At 34.3% G+C, this 23,933-nt stretch overlaps 2 protein-coding genes across 3 annotated transcripts in view; one reads left to right on the top strand and one right to left on the bottom strand.

The window, feature by feature from the left end:
• Positions 1-8,334: 8,334 nt before the first annotated feature.
• Positions 8,335-18,409, bottom strand: LOC110454894 (superoxide dismutase [Mn], mitochondrial-like). The gene is made up of 4 exons (XM_021504671.1): positions 18,315-18,409; positions 14,568-14,767; positions 13,666-13,962; positions 8,335-9,917 (listed from the first exon to the last, which is right to left on the bottom strand). The coding sequence occupies exons 1-4, from the start codon at positions 18,344-18,346 to the stop codon at positions 9,766-9,768; spliced, it is 681 nt and encodes a 226-aa protein (XP_021360346.1). The 5' UTR covers positions 18,347-18,409; the 3' UTR covers positions 8,335-9,765.
• A 391-nt stretch (positions 18,410-18,800) lies between these two features.
• The window catches only part of LOC110454892 (pre-mRNA-splicing regulator WTAP-like), a 23,808-nt gene continuing 18,675 nt past the window's right edge, over positions 18,801-23,933 (top strand). For both annotated transcript variants that reach the window (XM_021504668.1, XM_021504667.1), the window contains exons 1-4: positions 18,801-18,913; positions 22,574-22,612; positions 23,222-23,277; positions 23,634-23,698. In XM_021504668.1, coding sequence (XP_021360343.1) covers positions 22,583-22,612; positions 23,222-23,277; positions 23,634-23,698 — 151 coding nt within the window. In that variant the 5' untranslated portion in view covers positions 18,801-18,913; positions 22,574-22,582. The remainder of the gene's footprint in view (positions 18,914-22,573; positions 22,613-23,221; positions 23,278-23,633; positions 23,699-23,933) is intronic.

Raw genomic sequence — 23,933 nt, 5'->3', positions numbered from 1 at the left:
TATTATGGTTTATAATGGCAAATGATACTTTGAATATTACATGTTAATAACTTGATTGGAATTATAACCTTGAATTGACAGTTTGATACTTTGAAAATTTTGAGCCAGCCCTACCCCCAAGGGCTGTAGGGTGGGGCTCAAAGGAGTCAGTGTGCTAAAATTTCTTCATTTTCCTTGTTAAGAATCAGAGGTGCTAGTTTCAAATCCTTTTTAGTCTGAAATCTGTATGCTAGATATTGAGTAAGGTGGTTTTATTGTTTTTTTGTCACTTTGAATAATATTTCTGTTCATGTTAAAAACAAAATCAACTCTCTGTATAAATATATCAGGTGACCGTTAAGGCCCATGGGCCTCTTGTTTGGTTTACTAAATGGCAGTGATTTGAACACAAAAATATTCACTTTGCAAATTTTATTTTACATCAATTTAATAGTACAAATGTGGATCACATAATTTTTGAAAGTTTGGACAGTTCACGACCAATTGCATAAATTAGGGGCAGTGAAAATAAGTATTGATTCTAAATCGTTATCATGGAAATATGTTTGAGAACTGACTTCATACTAATGATTTCTCAGCATTGAAATTTACTGTACATAGCAATTTTTATGCAAACTTGTTCATGGCCACTAAATGTACAGTTGTACATAAATATTATCCTATTTTTCATTATTTTGATTTTAATACGCCCACCGAAAGCGGAGCACATTATGTTATATGCTGCCTAACTCTTTATATTTTTAATTATCTTGTGATCACATCTAGTCCTCGAGATTTTGACCAGATCTTTTCAGATTTTGTGTGTGTTAAGGGAATTGTGAAGATGCCCCTATAGAAAAAGTAGGATGCTGCTTCAAAATATATGACAGTTATAAGGCCCTTTGTTATTTCATCAGTTCATTTGAAGCTTGTGACTGCAACTACACTGATCTAGGCTCAGTTTTATCCAAACCTTCACCTAAAGTACATGTACAAGGAGATGCTTCAAAGTATTTACAACAGATAAATCCTTTGGTAATCCAATGATTGAGTCAGGTATGACCAGATTTGGATTAAACATGGTCTGTTAATGGGAATATATTACACAAAAGTAAAGTCTATTTTCAATCTTCTTCAAAATCTGCATGTTATTTAGGTAATTCTTAGGTGTTATTGGTTTAAGATAAATCAAGTATGGGCAAAGGGAAGCAATAGTTTCACAATTATCATGGTTTGAAATATAAAAGGGCACTGGGAGAAAGTTTGTACAATTAAAGGTATTTCTTCACCCGTAAAAACTTTTGACAGGACATTATGGTATTAACAGTGTCTTTTTGTACAACCAGATTTTGATTTCCACAAGATAACGTGCTGGAGTAAATACCAGTATATGATTTTTATGAATCGTAGTGAGATGTTCTATACACTAGGACATAGTTAGAAGACGAGCAATCCTTTACATAATTGATTAGGACACTGAGCTGTGATTTTCAAAATCAGTTTCTTCAAGATAACATGCTAAATATTGTTTCTTTTGATGAAACTTAGTTAGCATGTACACTATACACAGGGTTTTAATTAAGAACAAACAGCAGGCCAAAATGACTGGTTCAGTTCTGATTTTGGCCTGTTCTAATCACCTTTTCCTTATATATCTGGATGTATTTTTGCAAAAGTTGGTAAGTTAAATTTGTCATTTGAATAGTATGTAAGTTGAAAGTTGAAAGAAATATGCACAGAAAGTACATCAAATATGACCGATTCTGATGAAACTTGGTCAATATACATATTATACATGTACCAAGAAAAGTTCAAAAATGTTTAAAATCTGTGAATGGCATATATTCTGCCCTTATGAATCTCTTAATTAAAGGTATTTAAGGTTATATGATGTATATATACCTTTACCAGTTAGTGAAGTAGATCATCATAAATGTTTTTCCATTCACCACATCCCAAAAATGATTCAATTTTACTGAAGTTACCAGCTTGTGTTGTTTCTCTTAGGTTTCATACATTGGCATTGTAGGGGTGTATATTGTTCTGTCCCTGCAGGGGTAATCTGGTTCAGGAAATCCAATTTAAAAGTGCCATTGCTGAATTATTTTAGTTCAAATATCAATAAACAACCTAGTTATATAGTAAATGCAGCATCCTTATACCAGTAACATGTACACATACAGTAGTTACTAATTCATTGAAATATTTTGTGATGTGATGAGCAGTACTAGTATAGCCTATAACTGCTGTAGGTCTCATCACAGCTGTAAGCTCAGTGGTGACCAGTTCTTTCTTGATGATTTTATACAGTGTGCCTACACAGTACTTTTTGCCGTCAAACTGACTTGCATTAATATAAAATGTCACATCTTGCTTCAAATTTTATTCCAATGGTTGAAGTGCAATCATATGTTGGTACATAGAAAGATAGTTTTATTACTTATCGGAAACCTTATATAAATAATTTGAAATGGTTGAGCATAACTAATATTATTAGTTACACGGATTTTTGACAGGGTATACGGGATGGTATGACCCTAAAGGGTTTCATATTTCGGCCTCAGGAAATACGAAACCCTTTAGGGTCATACCATCCCGTATACCCTGCCAAAAATCTGTGTAACGAATTTATTACCCCTTTGAGTCTTTTATAATAAAAACAAAGAAAAATAACAGGCACAGTACCTCATTTAGTTTCGTTTTATCAAATTCCTCGAGCTGTTCTTCCTGATTCTTTTCTTTTAAACACGTTCTCAGCATGTTTGCCGCCCGTCTGTTCGACTTTTGTGTGTTATGTGGCACATTTTTAGCCCTTTTGGCGAGTATTTCCTCTCAGTATGCGAAGCGAAACGTTTTGCCATTTTGTAAACAGCGAAGCAGACGAAATACGAGTTGTCTCCCGATGCCCGGCCACAAGATACAAAGACACGTGACCCGTATACCCCTTGTAAAATCACGTGATTCCACCGTATTACTGCGGAGAATCACGTGACATGACCGTATACCCCCTGAGATTTTCGTATCCCCCCTGAGATTTACGAATGCGGTTTGGTACACTGTAGTTTTTAACCAATCAGAATCCTAGATTTTTCTCAAAGGGGTAATAAATATTATATATATACCAGTCTCATAAGTTTTTCGCAAAATATACTTGAGAATGAACTCACACTATTGGATATATATTATAACCATCACTTGTATAATATCTTCTTTAATACAGTTGTATAAATTGAACAAAATAATGATGTGCCAAATTCTTAATGAACTTGTAGATCTGGTAGTATTTGTATTTGTTTACATACAACTTAAACTATAAATACCATCTTGTAAAGTTACATGTTTAGTATGCAACTATGGTGCTATTCACATAACAGTAACAGATAACATATGTATATTGATGATTGACTGCTTCATTGTACTTACCTGTGTAATAACCTGAAAATGTTATGTATGGGGAACAGTTAAATAGCACTGGTTATTGCCTTCTATGCCTTGGTACTGTATCTTAGTTCATGTTTTGCATTTATTAGCTTCAGTTACTAGATATCATTCACTAGGTAGGTGATTGAATGTTCAAAATATCATGAGAATTTTTGCAGGTGCTCCAAATGATTGATTTTATAGTTTTTATACACCTGTCAAATTTGACGGGAGTATTATGGTATGGCGTCGTCCGTCCGTCCAGCGTAAACTTTTATTGTCCGGCAATCTCCCCTACATTTTTCGACTGATCTCTTTGAAACTTGGTATACATTATAATCATGATATGAAGTTGTGTTTCCATAATAAAAAAATTGATTTGACTATTTTTGCAAAAGTTACTGCCCTTTGTTTATTTCAGTATTTTATTTTTTTCCAGAGATCACTCCTACATTTTTCGAACGATTTATTTGAAACTTGTTAGGCTTTATAATCATGATATGTTGTTGTGTTTGTACAAAAAGAATTTTGATTCAAATATTTTTGCAAAAGTTATTGCCCTTTGTTCATTTCAGTATTTTATTTTTGTCCGGAAATTTCCTCCTACTTTTTGACCGATTTCTTTGAAACTTGGAAATCGTTATAGTCATGTCACATAGTTATGTTTCAAAGAACAAATTTTTGATTCGACTATTTTTGCTGAAGTTATTGCCCTTTGTTTATTTCTAATACTTGAATCTTGTCCGGAGATCTCCTTCTATAGTTTTCTATCGATTTCTTTGAAACTTTGTAGGCTTTATAATCATGATATCAAGATGTGTTTAATGAGTTGGAGACTAATCTTTTGATTACTTGTTTTCCTCGAACTGTTAGAAAATTAAAGAAAATTGAACATTGTCTTTATAGTGTAAGGTGAGATTTATAGCATGCTAGCTAGCCACTTTTAAGGTGATGCAAATCTTATTTTAATACAAGATAGTATATAACACTATATTACATTCGACGGACGTATATTGTTCCGCCCTGCAGTACTCTTGTTAAAATACAGTAACATGGTAATTACTAACGGATCCTTACATAAGGTTTATATATGTAATGACCTACTTACTCCATCAATAAGTAAAGAAACAAAACATCTGCTTATCAGTAAACATGTACTTCTCACTATCCATTTGTTCACCAAATTAATATTTATGAAGATATTTGATACTTATTAGTGTTTTATGGTAATTTGGTTATATCATTAATTACATGATGATAAGGAAACAAGTAATTTTTGGAATGACAATTGAAAGCATGCAGCTTTGAAATTATTTATTTGCATAGGTGTAAACATCACTAGACTAGTTTTTAATGGTCCTTATTTATTTCAAACATATTCAAGAACAGGAATTTTTAACTGTCAAAAATGTTGGTAAATATACATGTAATTAATTGTTGGAGCTTTATCATATGAGTATGTAGTCTATGTTACAGAGGGCTAACATGTCAATTCTAAGCATTTTGTTTGTATTAATCATTAAATACCATAATTTGTTCTTTTCAAAAAAAAAATTTGATATAAGCCAAACCCAAATGAAACCTTGCAATTTAAGTATCAACATTTATTCCGTCTTTGCGTATTGCAGAGCTATCCTCTCTTGGGAGCAGGTATTGATTGGTACATCATTGGTTTGTGTGAGAAAATTACGTCGTTTTCTCAAAAATTGATGAGGTTACTCTCACAAACAAGTGACGTAACAATCAATACCTGCTCCCAAGAGAAGATAACTCTGCAATATGCAAAGACGAAATAATCAAAGTACACTTCAGAATCTCATGCCTCTTTTTAATGTGCCAGGTGTAGGTAGCTGTGATTTTGCATATTTACAAGTAGTAATGATGTTATTGTTAAATAAAAAGTTGTGTTTATTATTCACATTGTTTTATTTAAATCCTTCAAGAATCGCTCTAGGTTTACACCGTCTGTCCAGAAAACTATCCACTATGTCTTCTGTACTATTTCACTTGGAGAAACCAGAATTTGTATGCAAGTATATCTTGAGATGGGAGAGTGCAGAGTACAAGAAGTAGGTCACAGTGACCTATGCTTTGACTGTTGACCTTAACCATTGTAAAAGTTAGTCACAGGCATATCTCCAATATTATTTTAACTGGACTAGCCAGCTTTGGTATGCAAGTACATCCTAGGATGCCGGAGTGTAGAGTACGAGAAATAGGTTGCTGTGTCCTATGCTTTGTTTTTATAATCTGACCTTTGACTTTAACCTTTGAGACAGTGTTTCCAGGACATATTTTCTATACTATTTCAACTGGCATAACCAGATTTGGTATGAAAGTAAATACTGGGATGGTGGAATGTAGAGTAGGAAAAGAAAGTCCTTTTGGCCTTAACCTTTAAATATTTTGTCAAGAGCATATGTTCTGCAGTATTTCACTCACATTAACAAAATTCAGTATGAGATGGAGGCGTGCAGAATACAAGAAGTCACTGTGACCTATGCTTTGACCTGAACCTTTAAAAAGTTTACAAATTTAGGTCACTGTATTATGCATTTTGACCTCTGACCAGTCACTTAAAAAGTTGGTTGCGGTTTCGAGGCCTTCTAGGAACAATATCCAGGTATTCCTGTTTTCCTCCACCTCCCAAACCTCTTGAATGACCATAGCTGTTAAACGACATAAAGCAAAAACAAAACAAACTAATTCATAGTTGTGCATGTTTTGGCAGGTGAAGTATGTTATCACTATTTCACAAAAAGTGAAGGACAATTTTTTCTTAAATTTTGTATGGAGGCTTCCCTTGGGTCCTTAGTTATGCATGAGAAAATGGCTACCAGGCAGCCATCTTAGATTTAGACAGTTTAGAGTTGTTACAAGCTCACCTGGTACTATAAGAGTCAATGAGCTTATAGTTTGATGCAGCATCTGTCATCCATCAGGTTTTTTTATGTCACCTGAGACAAAGTCTCAAGTGACCTATTGCAATCGCTTTTTGTCCGTCGTGTGTCTGTAAACAATTTACATTTTCGTCTTCTCCAAAACCCCTGAACTAATTTCAATGAAATTTTGCAGGAATCTTTCATGGACAATGGTCAACAAAAAGAGTGGCCGGATTAGTCCCAAGCCTGAGGGTCAAATTGACTAAAATTTCAAAAATCTTCTTCTCAACACCCAGATATGGTAGAATCAAATACTCTACATAGATGGAAGGGTCTTAAGGTGCTTTACCAAAGTTGTGAATTTCATTACCCTTGGGTTTCACGTTTCCCCCTGGGGAGGGGGTAAACTTTACTTTAGTTTATATAGGGAAATCTCATTTTGGACCAACATTTGTTTAATTTCCATTGGAAGTAATTCAATTTAGGTTTTCATTATCAGTATTAGGTAGCAGTTTGATAGTATGCACATATCAGCCCTGACTGACCCCCTGGGGCTCATGGGTGGGGCCAAAAAGGGTTGAATTGACTGAAATTTCAAAAATCTTCTTCTCAAGACCAAGATATGGTAGAATCAAATACTCTTCATAGATGGAAGGGTTTTAAGGTGTTTTACCAAAATTGTGAATTTCATGACCCTGGGGTCTCACATTTCCCCCTGGGGTGGGGGTAAACTTTGCTATAGTTTATATATGGAAATCACATTTTGGACCAACATTTGTTTAATTTCCATTGGAAGTTATTCAATTTGGGTTAGCATTATCCGTATTGGATAGCAGTTTGATGGTATGCACATATCAGCCCTGACTGACCCCCTGGGGCTGATGGGTGGGGCCAAAAAGGGTTGAATTTACTGAAATTTGTAAAATCTTCTTCTCAAAGACCCAGATATGGTAGAATCGAACACTCTTCATAGATGGAAGGGTCTTAAGGTTTATGACCCTAGGGTCTCACGTTTACCCCGGGGGAAGGAGGGGGAGGGGAATTTATTATGGTTTATAACGGCAAATGATACTTTGAATATTACATGTTAATAACTTGATTGGAATTATAACCTTGAGTTGACAGTTTGATACTTTGAAAATTTTGAGCCAGTCCTATCCCCAAGGGCTGTAGGGTGGGGCCCAAAGGAGTCAGTGTGCTAAAATTTCTTCATTTTCCTTGTTTAGAATCAGAGGTGCTAGTTTCAAATACTTTTTAGTCTTAAATCTGTATGCTAGATATTGAATAAGGTGGTTTTATTGTTTTTTGTCACTGTGAATAATATTTCTGTTCATGTTAAAAACAAAATCAACTCCTGTATAAATATATCAGGTGACCGTTAAGGCCCATGGGCCTCTTGTTACCAGTAAGTACCAGATAGAGAGTGCAATAATGTTTCAAAAACGACCTTGATCTACTTTGAAGGTCACAACAGTCAAACATGTAAACATATTTATATGACTTTTTCTAAACCACCATACTTGAGTATGATATGCAGATTAGCAGTGCTTTTTAATAGATCATTGTGTTTAGGTCAAAGTTCAACTTTAAGCACTGGTCAGGGTTAAAGGTTAACATTGGCTATAGTTGGTAAAAAGCTTTGTAAGTTCTATAAGTCCTAGGGTCCTGATTTTAGCCAGTAGGTACCCGACATGGAGTGCTATGAAGTTTTCTTATATAATGAAACTTTTCCTAATTTACTACCTAGTATGTTTAGGTCAAAGAGGGATGGGGCGAGAAATATATAGCACCCTCTCTACACTGATATTTTCATGTGCAACACCTGATCCATTGATTCCAGTTTCAATTTGCCCCCAAAATCAGTTGGTTCAGACTGTAGCAATGCCAGGTTGGCACATCAGGCCCTCAAGATTATTAACGCTCCACTATTAGATCTGTCTTAAAGTTAAAGCAAAATGTGAAGTACTATCAAGCTTGAAGCAAGGGGTTAAGCATTGCATATCATTTCAACGCTTGAACATGCACAAATCTGAGGAAAACTCGAATACAGGTATATAAATATTTCTGAATCTCGGATTTAATTTGCAGAAAACAAAGTTTTTCATTTTGACATTTGAAAATCATAAAATGGAATCAAGATTGTAAATCATAGTGATATGCAACCAGAAAATACACCAAAATTGCTTCATCAAATAAACTACATAATAAAGAGAAATGCAAAGTTAATGTGATTACAATTGTAAAATCAAACATTGGGATCCTAAAATAAAACTTATCTTAGCACCTTAGCTCGACACTTTGCATCACACAGCCATACTGAACCAAAAGATATTTTACAAAGAATTTCAAATAGTAGTAATCCAGGAAATTCTTTGCTTTAGTCCTTTCAGACAATAAGATAACTTCATAAATGCAATAAATATCAAAAAGCTGTGAGGTAATGAAATTACCAGCATCAGCACAATAAATGCTTTACGATATGTCAACATGTTTTATTATTTATGTTGGATAACAATTTATAGCAATCAAAATATGATGTGTGACAACAAGTCTTAATCAAGGAATTGGTTACAGCTCAAAGAATAAAATAAATTGCTATCAATTTTCCACATGTAATAAATTTCTTAATATTTCTTCAGAAATGTTCTTATTAATTTCATTTGTTTACAATATTGTTGCCAATACTATGTGATGTCACAAAATCTAACATGATATGTCATATCAGGATGTCCCAATACAGGTGAACTTTAATATGACTACTGCAAAATAATGGGTAGCTCTTACACACAGTTCCAACTTGTTATTTGTACATAGGGCCAAGTACATGAGCATTAATTGCAGTTAACAGTTCAGTTATTTTAATTTTAAAATGCACAAATACACACTCTGAATATATGTAAACTTCATAACTTAGGCATCTGTTCATCCCTTTGTTCAATATAAGTAGGACAGGGATAAAACAATACAATCCAGAATGATGTGGAAATGCAACAGAAAAATTTAATCGAAAAATCTAGTACAACATTGGTCTTTTGTCCAAGGTACAAAGAAAGCACATCCAGGACAAATACAAGCTGTTCTCTGAAGTACTGTAGTGATGCTTGCATAATGGATTTTAATTACTGTAATCAATTGTTTGACAAATAACAGCATTCAAAACTTAATATCAATTTCTGTCTGCTCTCTCTACATAAATGGTTGCTAACTAACCACAACATTTTTTGTATTTTTTTTTGCAGTTTATCAGTAATACCACTCACTTTCCTAGTTAATAAGTTTATTATTTCAATCACAAGGAACATGCACCAGTATTGATTATATAATGTACACACTATAAAGAAAAGCACAAGTAAGTGTGTAGGCATTGTGTTAACAATATGACACAGTGTCTCAACAGGAGTAGATTCCATCTAGCACTGATGCCCAGATTAAGTGATGATGATGGGACGCACACAAAATTATTCATTCTTGGAACAGTACTGATTTAGCATGCCATGGTGGCATTATGCAAGTTCTGTGCAACTTTGTCCCAGTTTACAATATTCCAAATAGCCTTCAGGTAATCTGGTCGGACGTTTTTATACTGTAGATAGTAAGCATGCTCCCAGACATCAATGCCAAACAGAGGAACCAGTCCTGTAACACAGAAATACATTGAATCACATTTAAATTTAGAAATAGTTTAAGCTAACAACAGTTATACAGCTCTGTATCCCTAGCTTACTGCGAGTACACATATTCAAATTCACTTGCAAATAAATCATTTGTCAAATGATTTAAATACACAGTTACTAGAAAAGTTTATTTTTTAAAACATACGAACTGCACACTTATCCTTGGCAAATGTTATGTAATAACAAACAAGAGCATAATGGCTATAGCATTCGCCAGGAAATTTCAACAGTTGGTAGAAATGTGATACATGTAGTTTATTTGAGTAAATTTTACTGAGTCCTTCCTCCCAGCAAATTGTAGGCCAGATATGACCCAATGCCATGTGGTTCTTATGAAAAAGCATTAAGAAACAGTTGATGGACAGAAAACAAGATAAACATTGTATTTCAGTGACAGATCACCTTTGTCCTTCAGACCAGATGTGCTATCAAATATAAATCACCTTATGAAAATTTGTGCCTGATTCAATATTGATACACAAAATGTGTTGAAGGAAACCATTTAATATGGTATTAGTATGTCTGACTTTTTGACTAAAAAGTTCTAAAATATTCCTGTGCCATTGGACTGCAATTAATGAATATGATGCCAAAATATCATATCTTAATACAATGTACACTTAAAGGGGCTGGCCGGGGAAAAAATACAATATAAATGGGTCTAAATGCATTCTCTGGCCTTCCAAAAGATATACCACGGCAATATGATGGTCGAGTTCTGCTTACATTGTCCAGTTTTTACCACTGAAATCTCGGGGAAGCCCCGCGTAAATTTAGCGCAGATCTATTTATATATGTCACGTGGTTGTTTCGAAAGTGACGCAGTGAGGATAACAACAATAACACGCCGTCATGTGCCATGTCGGACTCAACTAGTGGACAAGACAGCAATACCATACGTAAATAATTGTTTTCAAAGGTCATGTATGATGCAAGTGTAGTATTCCTACCTATAGGTTGTTGTTATATATAACGGTATTGATACCTCGTGCCTGTCATGACTTTTGCATGCATCTTTTTTATTCGCCGCGATGTTTACATTTGGCCTTGTTGATGACGCGCGTGCGGTAAAATTACATCACTGATCTTGGTCAATTGAGAGTTTTAGACTGTCAGGTGACGATTTAGGATTTCTTAAATATTATTATAATTTTTACTCTTAGGGAGTGAATTTCAGCAAAATTTCTTTATTTCATAAGAAGGTATTTTAAACATGTGTATGCCATTTTAGCAAATATGACATTTTTTCCCCAACCAGCCCCTTTAACAGTGATTCAAGTGAGTACCGGTCAAAGGTCATTGTCTTACCAACCTAGTCCATCATTTCATACCTTTACCAAATGTCCAATTAAAATGTCATTAAAAGTAGAAATTGTTCCGAATTCTTCCAAGGTCAACAACCTACCACTTCATCTCATTGAAAACTGTATTCTGAATGTGTTTAGAAAGCAATAACAAATATATACAGATATGTACTTACCAGCCATTTTTGAGCTTCAGGAAAAAGTGTTTTTTGTTTAGTAAAACTTATTCCATTCACAACGCAATCTTTATGGCCTATCAAAACTAACAGCTCATAATGGGCTAAACATTTGAACTAATCAGCATGTTGTTTTTTTGGGGGGGGGGTTTCCAAAAAATAATCCAATTTACACTAAATTACATTACCTGTATTACATATATATCCAATAAATTATCAGTAATACTGTGTAGCCTCCATCTTATTGTTTCTACTCTCTAGCCTTTATTTTATCAAACATTTGATCTCAAGTTGAAAAACTGACTGCATTGCATGATGAAGATGCATGCATTCCTCTTTATGTATTATCTCACAAGTACATGATAGAATCAAAAGTTATTTTATCTAGAATAGTGGTGTTCCACACCATGTAATTATATATGCACATGTAAAATGAATATGCATGGATTATTGGAGTTTATTGGAGTAAAATGTATCTTCATCCAATCAAACTTGACATTTATACGGCAAACAGATGGACAGAATGCCATACAAAACAGGGAAAAGCACATAATACATGGAAGTGATAGACTGTCCATCAGCACATATATTGAATGTCCATCAGCACATATACATCATACCAAATGTACAGATAGATTAGAAGGTGGTAATTTGTTAATATTGAAGTAAAACATTACTGAATTCTTAAATGTGTCAATGGTTTTTCAGGGAGTAGGCAATGAAATATTGTACGATTTGATGGATGCTTAAGTCACAGCTGCTTAGAACATGCTTTTAATGAAAGAAATACAATTTACACAAAAAAAAACATGTACAGACAAGAACTACCAGAAGGATTGTCACTTATCAAGATATCACATTATTATTATTGGCATTCTTTCACTGCAGATCCTCACATGCTCTTTCCATGCTTAAAGCAGTATTCCATGATCCATGACAATGCCGTTTCATATTACACGTATGAAAAGCAAAACCTTGACTGTAAATAGATTACCAATGCAGCTGCATGCCATGTACTGTACGAGTCCAGAATGAAAACTAACAAGTAGTCAATTAACTACATGTGGGGTGTATCTTGTATGTGATAAAAATATGCAGTAACAAAGCAATTCCGAACGTCAGAATAATTTGGACTATTCCGAGTTGTGGTAATCATGTTTAATATCCAACTCAACAAAACTAACAACTCTCTTTCCTCATCCAGCAAGTCTGAAGACTTCCAATTTCCAAATGTATTACGTATATATGGTGAGTCAAATCCTTTGTTTAACAAGAGATTTTGGTAATAAATCATGGTGAAAAATTGAGCAAGAAAAGTTTTTAAAAAATCAAGAAATGTATTAAGACAATAGCAATGTGTTTCAAAATTCTTAATGAACTAAACTATTTTACCGCAGTGATCAAGGCAGCAAGATTTTCTTTGGGTACATACAGCAGAGTACCGTATATGTCTTCCAACATCAGAATATCATAAACATATCTATTTTTTTCATGAATCATTAAGAGTTGAATTAAGACCGAGATCACTTTTAAAGGCCTTAAATCAGCTTCCACCAACACACCTAGTTTGTTATACTTGACCATAACAGTCTGGATATGATGCCACCCACTGGAGTAATTATGATGACCGAGCGGCATTGCTGAACACCAATTACAAAACCGTGGATTAAGAGAGACTGAATGTTGACTAGGTTGGCAGAGAAAATCATCTCTATAACCACCAAGTAGCATAAACATATAGCTGACACTGGGTAACTGTCAATTTTCTTTGTGTTAAGTTATGTTAGTGTATACTACACCCACATCCCAGTTTCTAAACTCCAAAAAAGTTGTCAACTTAAAGACATTTGTACATGATGACTACATGTACACAAATTTAAATACTATGTGTAGTCCATCTTTTATATTTTTGATGAAATCAGGAGTTGGGTGTTCAATACAGTTATACATTAATTCAAATCATTGTTTTTTACTGAAGAGGGGCATCCCACATCACTTGACATTGGCAAATCTTCCAAAGTCATAGTTACCTGTGGCTGTGGTATGTTCAGTCTGAAGTGGGTCCAGGCTGTCAGAAGCTGGCATTCGCACCAATTTTTCAACTAGATTAAACCACGTAAATTTTGGCACAGTTAATCTCATATTCAGTTGAAATATGAAAATAGTATGATACATGAAATATAATAATGAAAGTTGTGATTGCTCCCACCCACCCCAAAAGAGCACTTACCTGTTGTTGGTTGTAGTGGGTCCTGGTTGGCACAAGTTGCCACCCTTAGTCTTTTACTGACAGGGTTGAAACCTAACCATCCCCAGCCAGATCCTTGCACAGCAACAGATGCATTGCTCAATTCAGTCTTCATAGCTTCAAATGAGCCAAAATCCCGCTTGATAACTTCCATGAGATCCCCAGATGGTTGCCCTCCCCCATTGGGGCTAAGGACCTGCCAGAAGATGGAGTGATTTATGTGGCCACCACCATTGAACTTTAGAGCTGGCTGCAACTGAATCACCTGATTGACGTTGTCTGCAAAAAGAAAAAGTTAACACGTCAAACTTTTCTATATCCACATGTAAAAATCTGAAACTGTTTTCTCAAGAGCAAAAGATCATTTGCATGCCGTTTTCAATTTTGAAATTACCAATATAACACTACCAAATAATGCATTGCCCTTCCAACGTTAAATACTGCTTACAGTAACATTATCCTGTATATTGTTGGCCTTGATAATTCTGGTCTGTTTCCTTATGATGTATGACAGAAGACTACTCTTAAATCCATATACTGAATTTGTCAACTACTGAAAAAGTTAAGTCAAGGAACACATTCGTAAATAATTGCTATATTTATAAACAGGCAGATTGTCAAATCAAAATAACTGGAATTACTATTCAGAAATCAGTGAAGGATATAGTATGTTGTATATTGACATAGAAATTATTCATATACACACTGACATAGGTATATATCCAAAGGTCATCTAATTTTCCTCTTTATTTTACATGTTTAACAAATAGAAACAGAGTAATGATTATAACAATATAACTAGTTGATTATCCACTGAATTTTGTATAAACCAAGTAACTGGTCATTCACCATTATAATTTATAATACATAACACAAGAACCTACTTGTCTCCATTGCCTCTGCTAATTTCTCTTCTGCAATGTTGAGATTGTTGACATAGGTAGCATGATGTTTTGTGTAGTGGATTTGCATGATTTCTGCAGAAATGGCAGGTTCCAACGCATTGAAGTCATAGGGAAGGTCTGGCAAAGTATGCTTCAGGCGGCTCGCCAATGTACCCAAAGCCCCTACATGTTTGGGCACACTAGAAAATACAAAACGGCCATTATGTAATTTATGAATGCATGCTTTTAAATACGATTTCAAGTTTATAATAACATACAAATAGAAGAATCAGATACATTGTTATAAATGTATCATCCTTTAGTTTCCATCGTTTAAAGATCCATCTCAGATTGTTCAACCCTAAATAATGGCTAAAAATTTAAAACAAAACAAAAAAAACTTATGGTATTGAAGACAGACAGGTGAAGGTATTTTAGTCACTGAGACAAAATTTCAGTTTTTTTCATCTGTTTCACTTTTTCCACTGAACTGATACCTATTGTTGACATAGGTAGCATGATGTTTTGTATAGTGGATTTGCATGATTTCTGCAGAAATGGTAGGTTCCAACGCATTGAAGTCATAGGGAAGGTCGGGCAAAGTATGCTTCAGGCGGCTCGCCAATGTACCCAAAGGCCCTACATGTTTGGGCACACTAGAAAAAATCTCAATGAAATTTGGCAGAAAAATTCCAGACCATTCACAAACCATAATACATATTATATGGATTTAGCCCAACAGGGCCTGATAGGTGGGGCAAAAGGGGTCGAATTGGCTGAAATTTCAAAAATTGTCATCTTCAGACCTAGATATGCTAGAATCAAATATTCAGTACTCTTCGTGGTGGAAAGGTTCAAAGGGGCTTTATAAAATTTATGAATTTCATTACCCCCAGGTCACCCATTCTCCCCTGCCGGAGGGGGTTTAATTTACTCCAGTTCATAAAGAGAAAGACAACTTTTAGGGCATATTTTGCATTTTTTCATTTGGAAATAATTTAAACTTGGTTAATGATTATCGTGTGATTGCAATGTGATGGTATGATTTTTTTTATTACAACTTAGGTGTCCTTTAACACCCATGGGGGCCTCATGTTCCTGTTTCCTCTAGCTGTGCCCGGTCTATCTATACTCTGATAAGCAACACCATTTGTCCAGGGATGCTTCATCCCAAATTAGCTTCATATTCCCCTTCTCATGTATATTTGTACCTTTTTACATAATTTGTTTAGGTCTACCTAATTAAGCATCACACCCGGTTTATTTATGAAACACTGAAGAATCCCCTAGGTACAGGGACACTCAATACCAAATTCAGTTTGAATACGTCAGTAAGCTCAGGTCATAGCATTTATTCATAAAACATTTACGGTAATTATATTTGACTGGTGTTCTCCATATCATATAATTTACTACTTCTATGAAGGAACATCATGTCATATTTAATAAAACTAAGAATTCCATTTCCTTCAGTTACATTAACACTGTAGTGTAGCCTGTATGTTGAAAAAAAAGTTGGGACTGTTTAAAAGATGGCAGCTGCCAAAACAAGTAGAAGGTGAGTCCTCAGAACATGGTGTTTTTTTTTCTACTTTTTAGTCTTATAATGAAGCAGATGCTACCGAACACAGCTTATGTGCACCTGCCTATTGACCATAAGGCTGTAGGTTCAGACCCTGGGTTTGTTCTTTAATCCTTTTTAACCTAGTTGCTCAACTTTGCCTGCCTTATCCTTTTAGGACTCAGGTTTCGACACAGGTATCATTTTGGGCTGTTTTCGGGACAACTTGAGGAATGTTGTCAAATGATATCAAGGAATCCTAATTTTAAAGGGATCATTGTTTAGTGTTCAATTTAAAAGAGGGGCTAAATTGTTCCATGTTTTTGATGAAAGATAGATGCTCTACCAATTGAGCTACCGGCGATCGACCCAGTCCAGTTCCACAACTACTATTCTGAGCTACATGCAGTTAAATGCTATATTCCTGCTGATCAACACCGCATCGCATGTGATAAGTATCCTTAGATACATAAGCCATGCAAGTTAAGTTGATGTGGGATAATTATTAACTTGGAAACTGAGCTTAACCATTCTTCTTAACCGTAGTGCAGACAGACGGACGGACAGACAGACAGTCAGAGGGATGGAAATCGCTAATCTATAAGCCCTGATTGCGTTCCAATCTGGCCAAAAAGCTCCCAAATAATCTGATACTTGGTACACAACTCAATGTATCTTGCAAGATTTCTGATTCTCCTGTGCCGTAATATCGATACAAAACAGTTTTTGTTTTGTTTTTATCAGGTTGGGCACAACAGCGCGTATGGGTAATAATCCTGCATTTGGGTAACAGATACCCATTTCAGTAACAATTCTTTTCTCTTTTTTTTTTGAAATGGGGAATAATGTTAAATGAAAACACAAAGTTCTTTTAAACAATGTGAACAAATAAGGCATTATTCTTTCAACATAATCAAATAAAAAAAAAAAAATCAATGAGGTACAATTGTGCACAAAAATTTGTTAATTCAGTTGTCTAAATCTTTGTGAAAATGACAAACTGTACCCCCTCCATTGCTATTGTGTGTTGTAGAGTAGCTACAAATAGCACACAGAAAAATAATGTTCACTTGTCACATTTACACTGGATTCCATTGACTTAACACTGATGTCAATGGAAAGAACAAAGTCAGTGATATCATATGGTTTGCCATTTTCACAAAAAGTAAGACACTCAGAATTGATATTTTTTTGTGTATAAATGTACTTCATTGTGTTATTTATCAGATTTAGTTGAAAGATTTTAAGTTGAAGCGTTTAAAAGAATTTTGGGGATTTTTTTTTATTTCAAAGTATTACCCATTTCAGTTATAAAACTGTTATTGAAATGGGTAACTGTGACCCAAATTCAGGTTTATTACCTATACATGCCATATGTCCGACCTGTTTGTCTTAATTTAAAACTTGTGCATGTCTGTACTGATGTATAATTGTTCTGTATAATTAAAGCTAGTGTAGCTGCATTAACGTAGGCTTCTAACGACGAGAATTTTAGTTATAAATTGCGCCCAGTCGGTTAGAGGAGGCGGGTATTAATATTAGTACTAAGTTTAAGCACAGACTTAGATCCGTAGTTTAAGCATAAAATGTAGTTTTTTTCACAATGCATAAGCTATAGATAACTAGTTGAGCACTTGCAGGACCTATAACATAAGTTTAATGTGATATCTGTGGACTATAAGAAATAGATAGATAAATAATATCACATGTAGTTACAGTGACACATTCAGTCCTTCTCTAACTTAGTGTTAAAACTTTGTGTTAAGTGTTAACACTAACTGTATTTATAAATTTTCATTTGTATCGCGCACTATCCGGGATTGGAATTTATTACCAAACTCAGTGGTTAACTGTGAAAAAAAAAATCAATTCAAGAGTGCCCTAACACAGTTTTAGAAACGTAATTAGGTCTTCAGCGCACACCCCTTCAAGCCGCGATAAGTAGAGCTCATAAGTGAGTCAAATTCGAGAAAACACAGATCTTATACTGTAGCCTGTAGGTATGACCACGGAATTAGAAATGTTATCTAAGTCCGTGGTATGACAAGTCATTCAAGTGCCCTTCAAATCTCCGTCTACTTTTTCGATTTTTATGGCAAAACGAATATTATATAAAAACCAGAAAATTCACCTTCATAATGAACTCTATCTAACCACGTGACAATTAACTTGTTAGTAATTATCACCTTTTGATTACGGTGGCCGTAGCAGACAGCATGTTCGATCGTTTCGCCGGTCTCGTAAGGAATTGACCTTGACCTATCCGATTCTTTAAAATATACAAAATACTAAATAATATGTATGAAAAGAAACGTTTGTAAACAGAAAACGAATTTTATAATCCAATTGTTTAACGTTTTAAGAATAGGACAAATAAATAAAATATTTATGTGTGAAAAAATAGTGTTTAAAATGAATAGTATTCTTTAAAATGTTGAATTTTAGGATAGTTTACGCGTCATAACGTTCCATTTCTTTAATCAGTGAAGTTTAAATATATATTGACCATTTGATGATAATTATTGTTTTTTTCACAATTATCATCAAAATACCAATAAAGAACGACTTTCACGTTTTTTGTTTTCAAAGCAAAATTTCTTTTCAAAATCAAAATGAATTTCTTTGCAATGGAAATTATTGTTACTTGCCCCTTCTGCAGCCTTCCCATAATTCCTATGTTAATTACATATGGCGGCCCCCTTGTGTCGCTGTACAGTTTGAAACGACGTTGAAATTTACATTTGATTGCAGATTTTCGTCGCCAACAAGTGTCCAGAAGACTCAGGTGAAATTAAGAAGCAGCATTTGATGAATATTGCATATTTATTTTACACGACACACATTATGTATAGAAAGGTTTTAAGGAAGTAATAAGGCGTGGCGAGCACCTAAATCGACGCCATGATTAAGATTTCGAAGGGAATGCTTAATCCTTTTATTTCGAAGTACTATTCTTTATAGTGTCGATCCCGATCTCCTTCGTGGTTTATTTCACTAACTAAACATCGTGTTTTCTTCCCTTATATAAGTTATATATCACTTTTCTTCGATGGTTTCGCTCATTGATTTGTATAGGTTACTAGGACGCCACCAGGGGTGTGCATTATGATATGTCCTACTGAACTAGTACAGTGTACATAAAAGTGATATTGTGAATGATTGAGTCATTTCCCCAAAAAACATGTTATCTGCATTGTTATGGAAAGCAAGTACAAATTAATGGTGATTAAATTGTTAGAAATGGATTCGCCTATTTTTTGTCTTTGATTGTGTTCTCGGAAATTATGCATAGAAAGTGAAACTGTTCAAAATTTATTCATGTAAAACAATAAGGAGGCAGTACCTAAATCGGATCACTTTTTGCAAAAATACATAAAAATCAATAAATGTGTCAGCAAATCAGTTAATGAGTTATAAACATAGTTACTCCAGATGAGACCTCGGTCTCGAACTTTCAAATGCATGAACAATTTTTGGACCTACATAAAACACAAGAAAACAGACTTCACAAGTATCCCCCATCTAAAAGATGATGGCAAGCTCATTTCAGATTCCTAATCAAAAGCAAACCTACTCAATAAGCAATTCGAATCAGTTTTCTCTACATCCAAAAACATATCTCCTGACGTCTTTTCTAAAGAAAATCATATGAATCCAGATATATCCAACCATGAACACACCCCTCATTACCCCAAATGGTATTCAAAAACTACTAAAAAATCTTGATAGTTCCAAAGCACCAGGGCCAGACGACTTGAGTCCAAGAGTTTTGAAGGAATTGGCTAGTGAAATTGCCCCTATTTTGAGTATAATATTCAACTCATTCATACAATCTGGCACTGTTCCGAAAGATTGGAAAACCGCCCATATTGCTCCAATATTTAAAAAAGGCCAAAAATATGATCCTGTAAATTACAGACCTATCTCACTCACTTGCATTTATTGTAAAATAATGGAACATGTCATAGTGTCACACATCATGACACATTCAGATTGTCACAATATTTTGTATCCTTGCCAACATGGTTTTCGAAAAATTCAGATCCTGTAAAACACAACTTTTATAATTTGTTGATGATATTACCAAAACTCTTGACAACTCAAAACAATCGGATATATTGGTTATGGATTTCTCCAAAGCATTTGATAAAGTCAGCCACTCTCTTAAGCTTCTTAATTACCAACAAACTCAGTCATTATGGTATAGATGATAAAACTACTTCCTGGATCTCAAACTTCTTAAAAAATAGAACTCCATCAGTACTTGTTGAAGGCGTCAAATCTGAGTATGTACCAGTTTTATCCGGCGTCCCCCAGGGATCTGTACTGGGGCCTAGTCTGTTCCTATTTTATATTTATGACATGCCAATTGGCTTGAACTCCATGGTCAAACTGTTTGCGGATGATACCATCGTATATCTGACAATTACTTGGGAAAGATGCCAGGACCTGACAGTCTGACCTGGACAAACTAGCCATTTGGGAGAAAAAATGGTTAATGGCTTTCCACCCAGATAAGTGTTATGCTCTCACAATTTCTAAGAAATAATCGCCTTAAGATGTTCCATAAAATTCATCAGGGCACAGTGGCCATATCCACGACTGACAGGATGCACTGAGCCAGAAGAATTCCTAGAAATTCCCACCAGGTCCAATACCAACAGTAATACTCGAAAACACTAACTAGACATCAATAAAAAAAATCCTCGTACCATACTAGACTGGAACAAACTACCATCTGACATTGTTAACTAAATTTTCCTTCTCTTAACTTTAACTAAGTGATTAATTATTATGTAATATATATAGTCTGTCATTTGTGCTGCATCAACCCAACGTCGTGACAAAATCTTTGATTAGTTCAACTAGTGCCAGATTGTATGGACGAGTTGAATATTATACTCAAAATAGGGGCAATTTCACCGGCCAATTCCTTCAAATTGACCTATCTAAAATAGGTCTTTTGAGCTATTTTCATGTGATGTTCTTTTTTAAGGGAAACGAAACAAATTCGCTATTAAAATAAGGTTGTATCATTAGGTTGATAGCAAGAGACATTAAATATATAAAGTATTCTTTTCTTTTTAAAAAATAATGATGTAAAAAATCGGAAATTTAACATTTATGAAAAAAATGAAATTAAAACTGTATGCGTTTTGTAGTCACCATTACCATAAACCTTATTGTTTTATGCGACTTTGCTTTGATTTAATGAAAATTGAAATATGAGAAGATATAGCTTAATACAGCTATAATGTATTGGTGAATAAAGCTATTTTAGGTCTATATAGCTCAATCGGCAGTGTGTACTGGACCTGATGTAAACTTAGAATAGATAGCCATGCACCATTTCTTGTCTTCATATGATTAGTTTTTAAGTTCAAATAGCATAAGAAGACGTAATTCAAACTCAAATGTCAGTGTTTTGATTACGGTTTTTTTAAAAACTGGCGCGTGCAACGACTTTGCATTCATTTTTGAACTATAGGAATAAATTCACACTACAGAAATACTTTTTGTCATATAAATTCTAAAGTTCATCATAAAATGTTCTCAAGTGAGCCCCGGGTGCTAATTTCTTTTGTAAGAACACCCATCGATATTCTTCCTTTGATACAACCATAAATGGATATAATTCCTCCTCAGATTTTTCACTGATTTGATAAAATGATGGTTTGGTGATCCGTCACCTTAGATGTTTTCTAGAAGTGAATGCATGCAGGATTCAATGAGTGAGCAGACATTGGATCAGTTTTAATAGTAGTCTTAAATATTTTCTATTTTAAACTTTATGATTTTTAAATATAAAATTTCATTATTTGTTATTTACTAAATCTGATATTCATGTAGCGAAAATTTTCGCTGGCCCCAACAGCAAACATAAAGACATTTTGACAAGTGGATGTCTAATGTAGGGTTATAATATATATATCATTAGAGCACACTACACGTGTACTACATTTCTAAACATGGACTTCTTGTGACATGAACGGTACTCTGCATTACCGGTAAAATCCAATCGCTCCATACCACCTTACACGTCAACCCGTACCAAGATTTAGTACATCCGTATCAAAGAGTTTAATTTGTTCCTAAGCGCTGATCAGTACCATATATATTTACGTACTTAAGTAAGGAACCACTAAAACCCTTGGTAAAGATGAACCAAATTTTGGTACGGGCTGTCAAGTACTGACTGCAGATGGTACCGGGTATGGAACTAGTGGACTTGTATTATATGTGCAGTAACACCAGTCTACATACTACCAATAAATGTTAATGAGCGATTCAAATTCCCAAAACCATCAATTTGTTTACCAGTTGAAGTTAATTACCATCCTTAGCTTGCTAAAGATTTAATTACTACCTCACAATTTTGTTGGATTATTTGTTGTTTTTGATCCTCACTATATTATGATTAAATGTGTATTTTTATATTTTTCAGGTCATAATCATGACAGACAGCCCGCCATCACCAAAGAGGGTAAGACCTTTATTGCTGAATAGTCTACATGTTTCCCATCCTGACCAAACATTGCTTTATACATTCACCAGAGCAGACAGAGCTATCAAAATAGAAATGATAATATGCAGTGTTACCCTGTTATACTATCCTCCTCGCATCTGGGTTTTTTTTCAAACAAGTTTGGCAATACATTGAGTTGACCATTATGATTCCATTTGAATAGATTCTGCTTTGTGTACTCCTAAAACTTAAGATTTGGTTTAAAACTTCCAAAATATATCATGATCAAATATATAACACTGGAAAGGTTTTAGTTTGCAAACAATACATTTGATATGTGAATGATCTTTCATAGTAGTATATACATGTAAGTAGTTATCAGTTTGTGTCTTTTGCCCATCTGTCCTTACACAATTTTTATGAAATATTCTGATTTCCGAAGAAATACTGGACAGATCCTTCTTAAGTTTTATATGTAGGTGCCCTTATTATAATTAGTCCTTAGCTGCTGTGTGCATGATTTAATCAGATATTGTGATACAAAGAGTATAAAATTTGTCATAAATTTTAGTTTGATCTCATTAAAAAGGTGCATTGTTAATTCAGCAATATTTCCATTCTTTTCAGGTGAAAATTGAAACTGTTGATCTCAATGAACTTACCCGTGAAGAATTGATCAACAAGTAAGATTTTTTTGATTTTTTTTTTTTTAATAAAGAAGCAAGATATCAATGGTCAACATGAAGTTCTACTTATTACAGGATTTCATATCTGGATGTTCAAAAAAAAAGCAATAAAATGTAAGAATAGTAAACTGAGTCTTTTTTATGATGCTTGAATGGTAAAATTTATTCAAACTCTAGGAATATTTCATTTTTGTCAGCTTTAGCAATATTGCTATATATAATGACCTTCTTTTGACGTCCAGGACCAAAATTTTGTAACTTTACATAAAATAATATAAAAAAATGATCTATAAAAGCTTATAGTTTTCAGGATTATGTTGAAGTTATTTATTCTTTTAAACTTTATTTGCCAGAGTGAAAGAACAAGAAAAATATGTGCGGTATCTAGAAGAAAGACAGACAAGAAGTCGGAAAGGAGGTATGTATTACAACAAACTATTCCTTACAGCCGGTTATCATGTTAATGCAAGTCGGTTACATGAAGTAAACTAAAGACTGACTGATCATGATAGCAAACAAATATTTTTGGGAGGAACCCAGATCACTTTTCTAAATAGTTGCTGTTAGTTACCGTAAATTTGTGGGTATTGTGTGCACTCGGATATAGTGCGCAGGTACGTTTTTGGGGTCAGATTTGAGGGAGGGGGGGGGGG

Source organism: Mizuhopecten yessoensis, unplaced genomic scaffold (genome assembly GCF_002113885.1).
Source record: "Mizuhopecten yessoensis strain PY_sf001 unplaced genomic scaffold, ASM211388v2 scaffold8103, whole genome shotgun sequence".
In the NCBI taxonomy this organism is placed as follows: domain Eukaryota; kingdom Metazoa; phylum Mollusca; class Bivalvia; order Pectinida; family Pectinidae; genus Mizuhopecten; species Mizuhopecten yessoensis.
The sequence above is the reverse complement of the archived record's forward strand: the minus strand, read 5'-3'. Positions and strand labels throughout refer to the sequence as shown.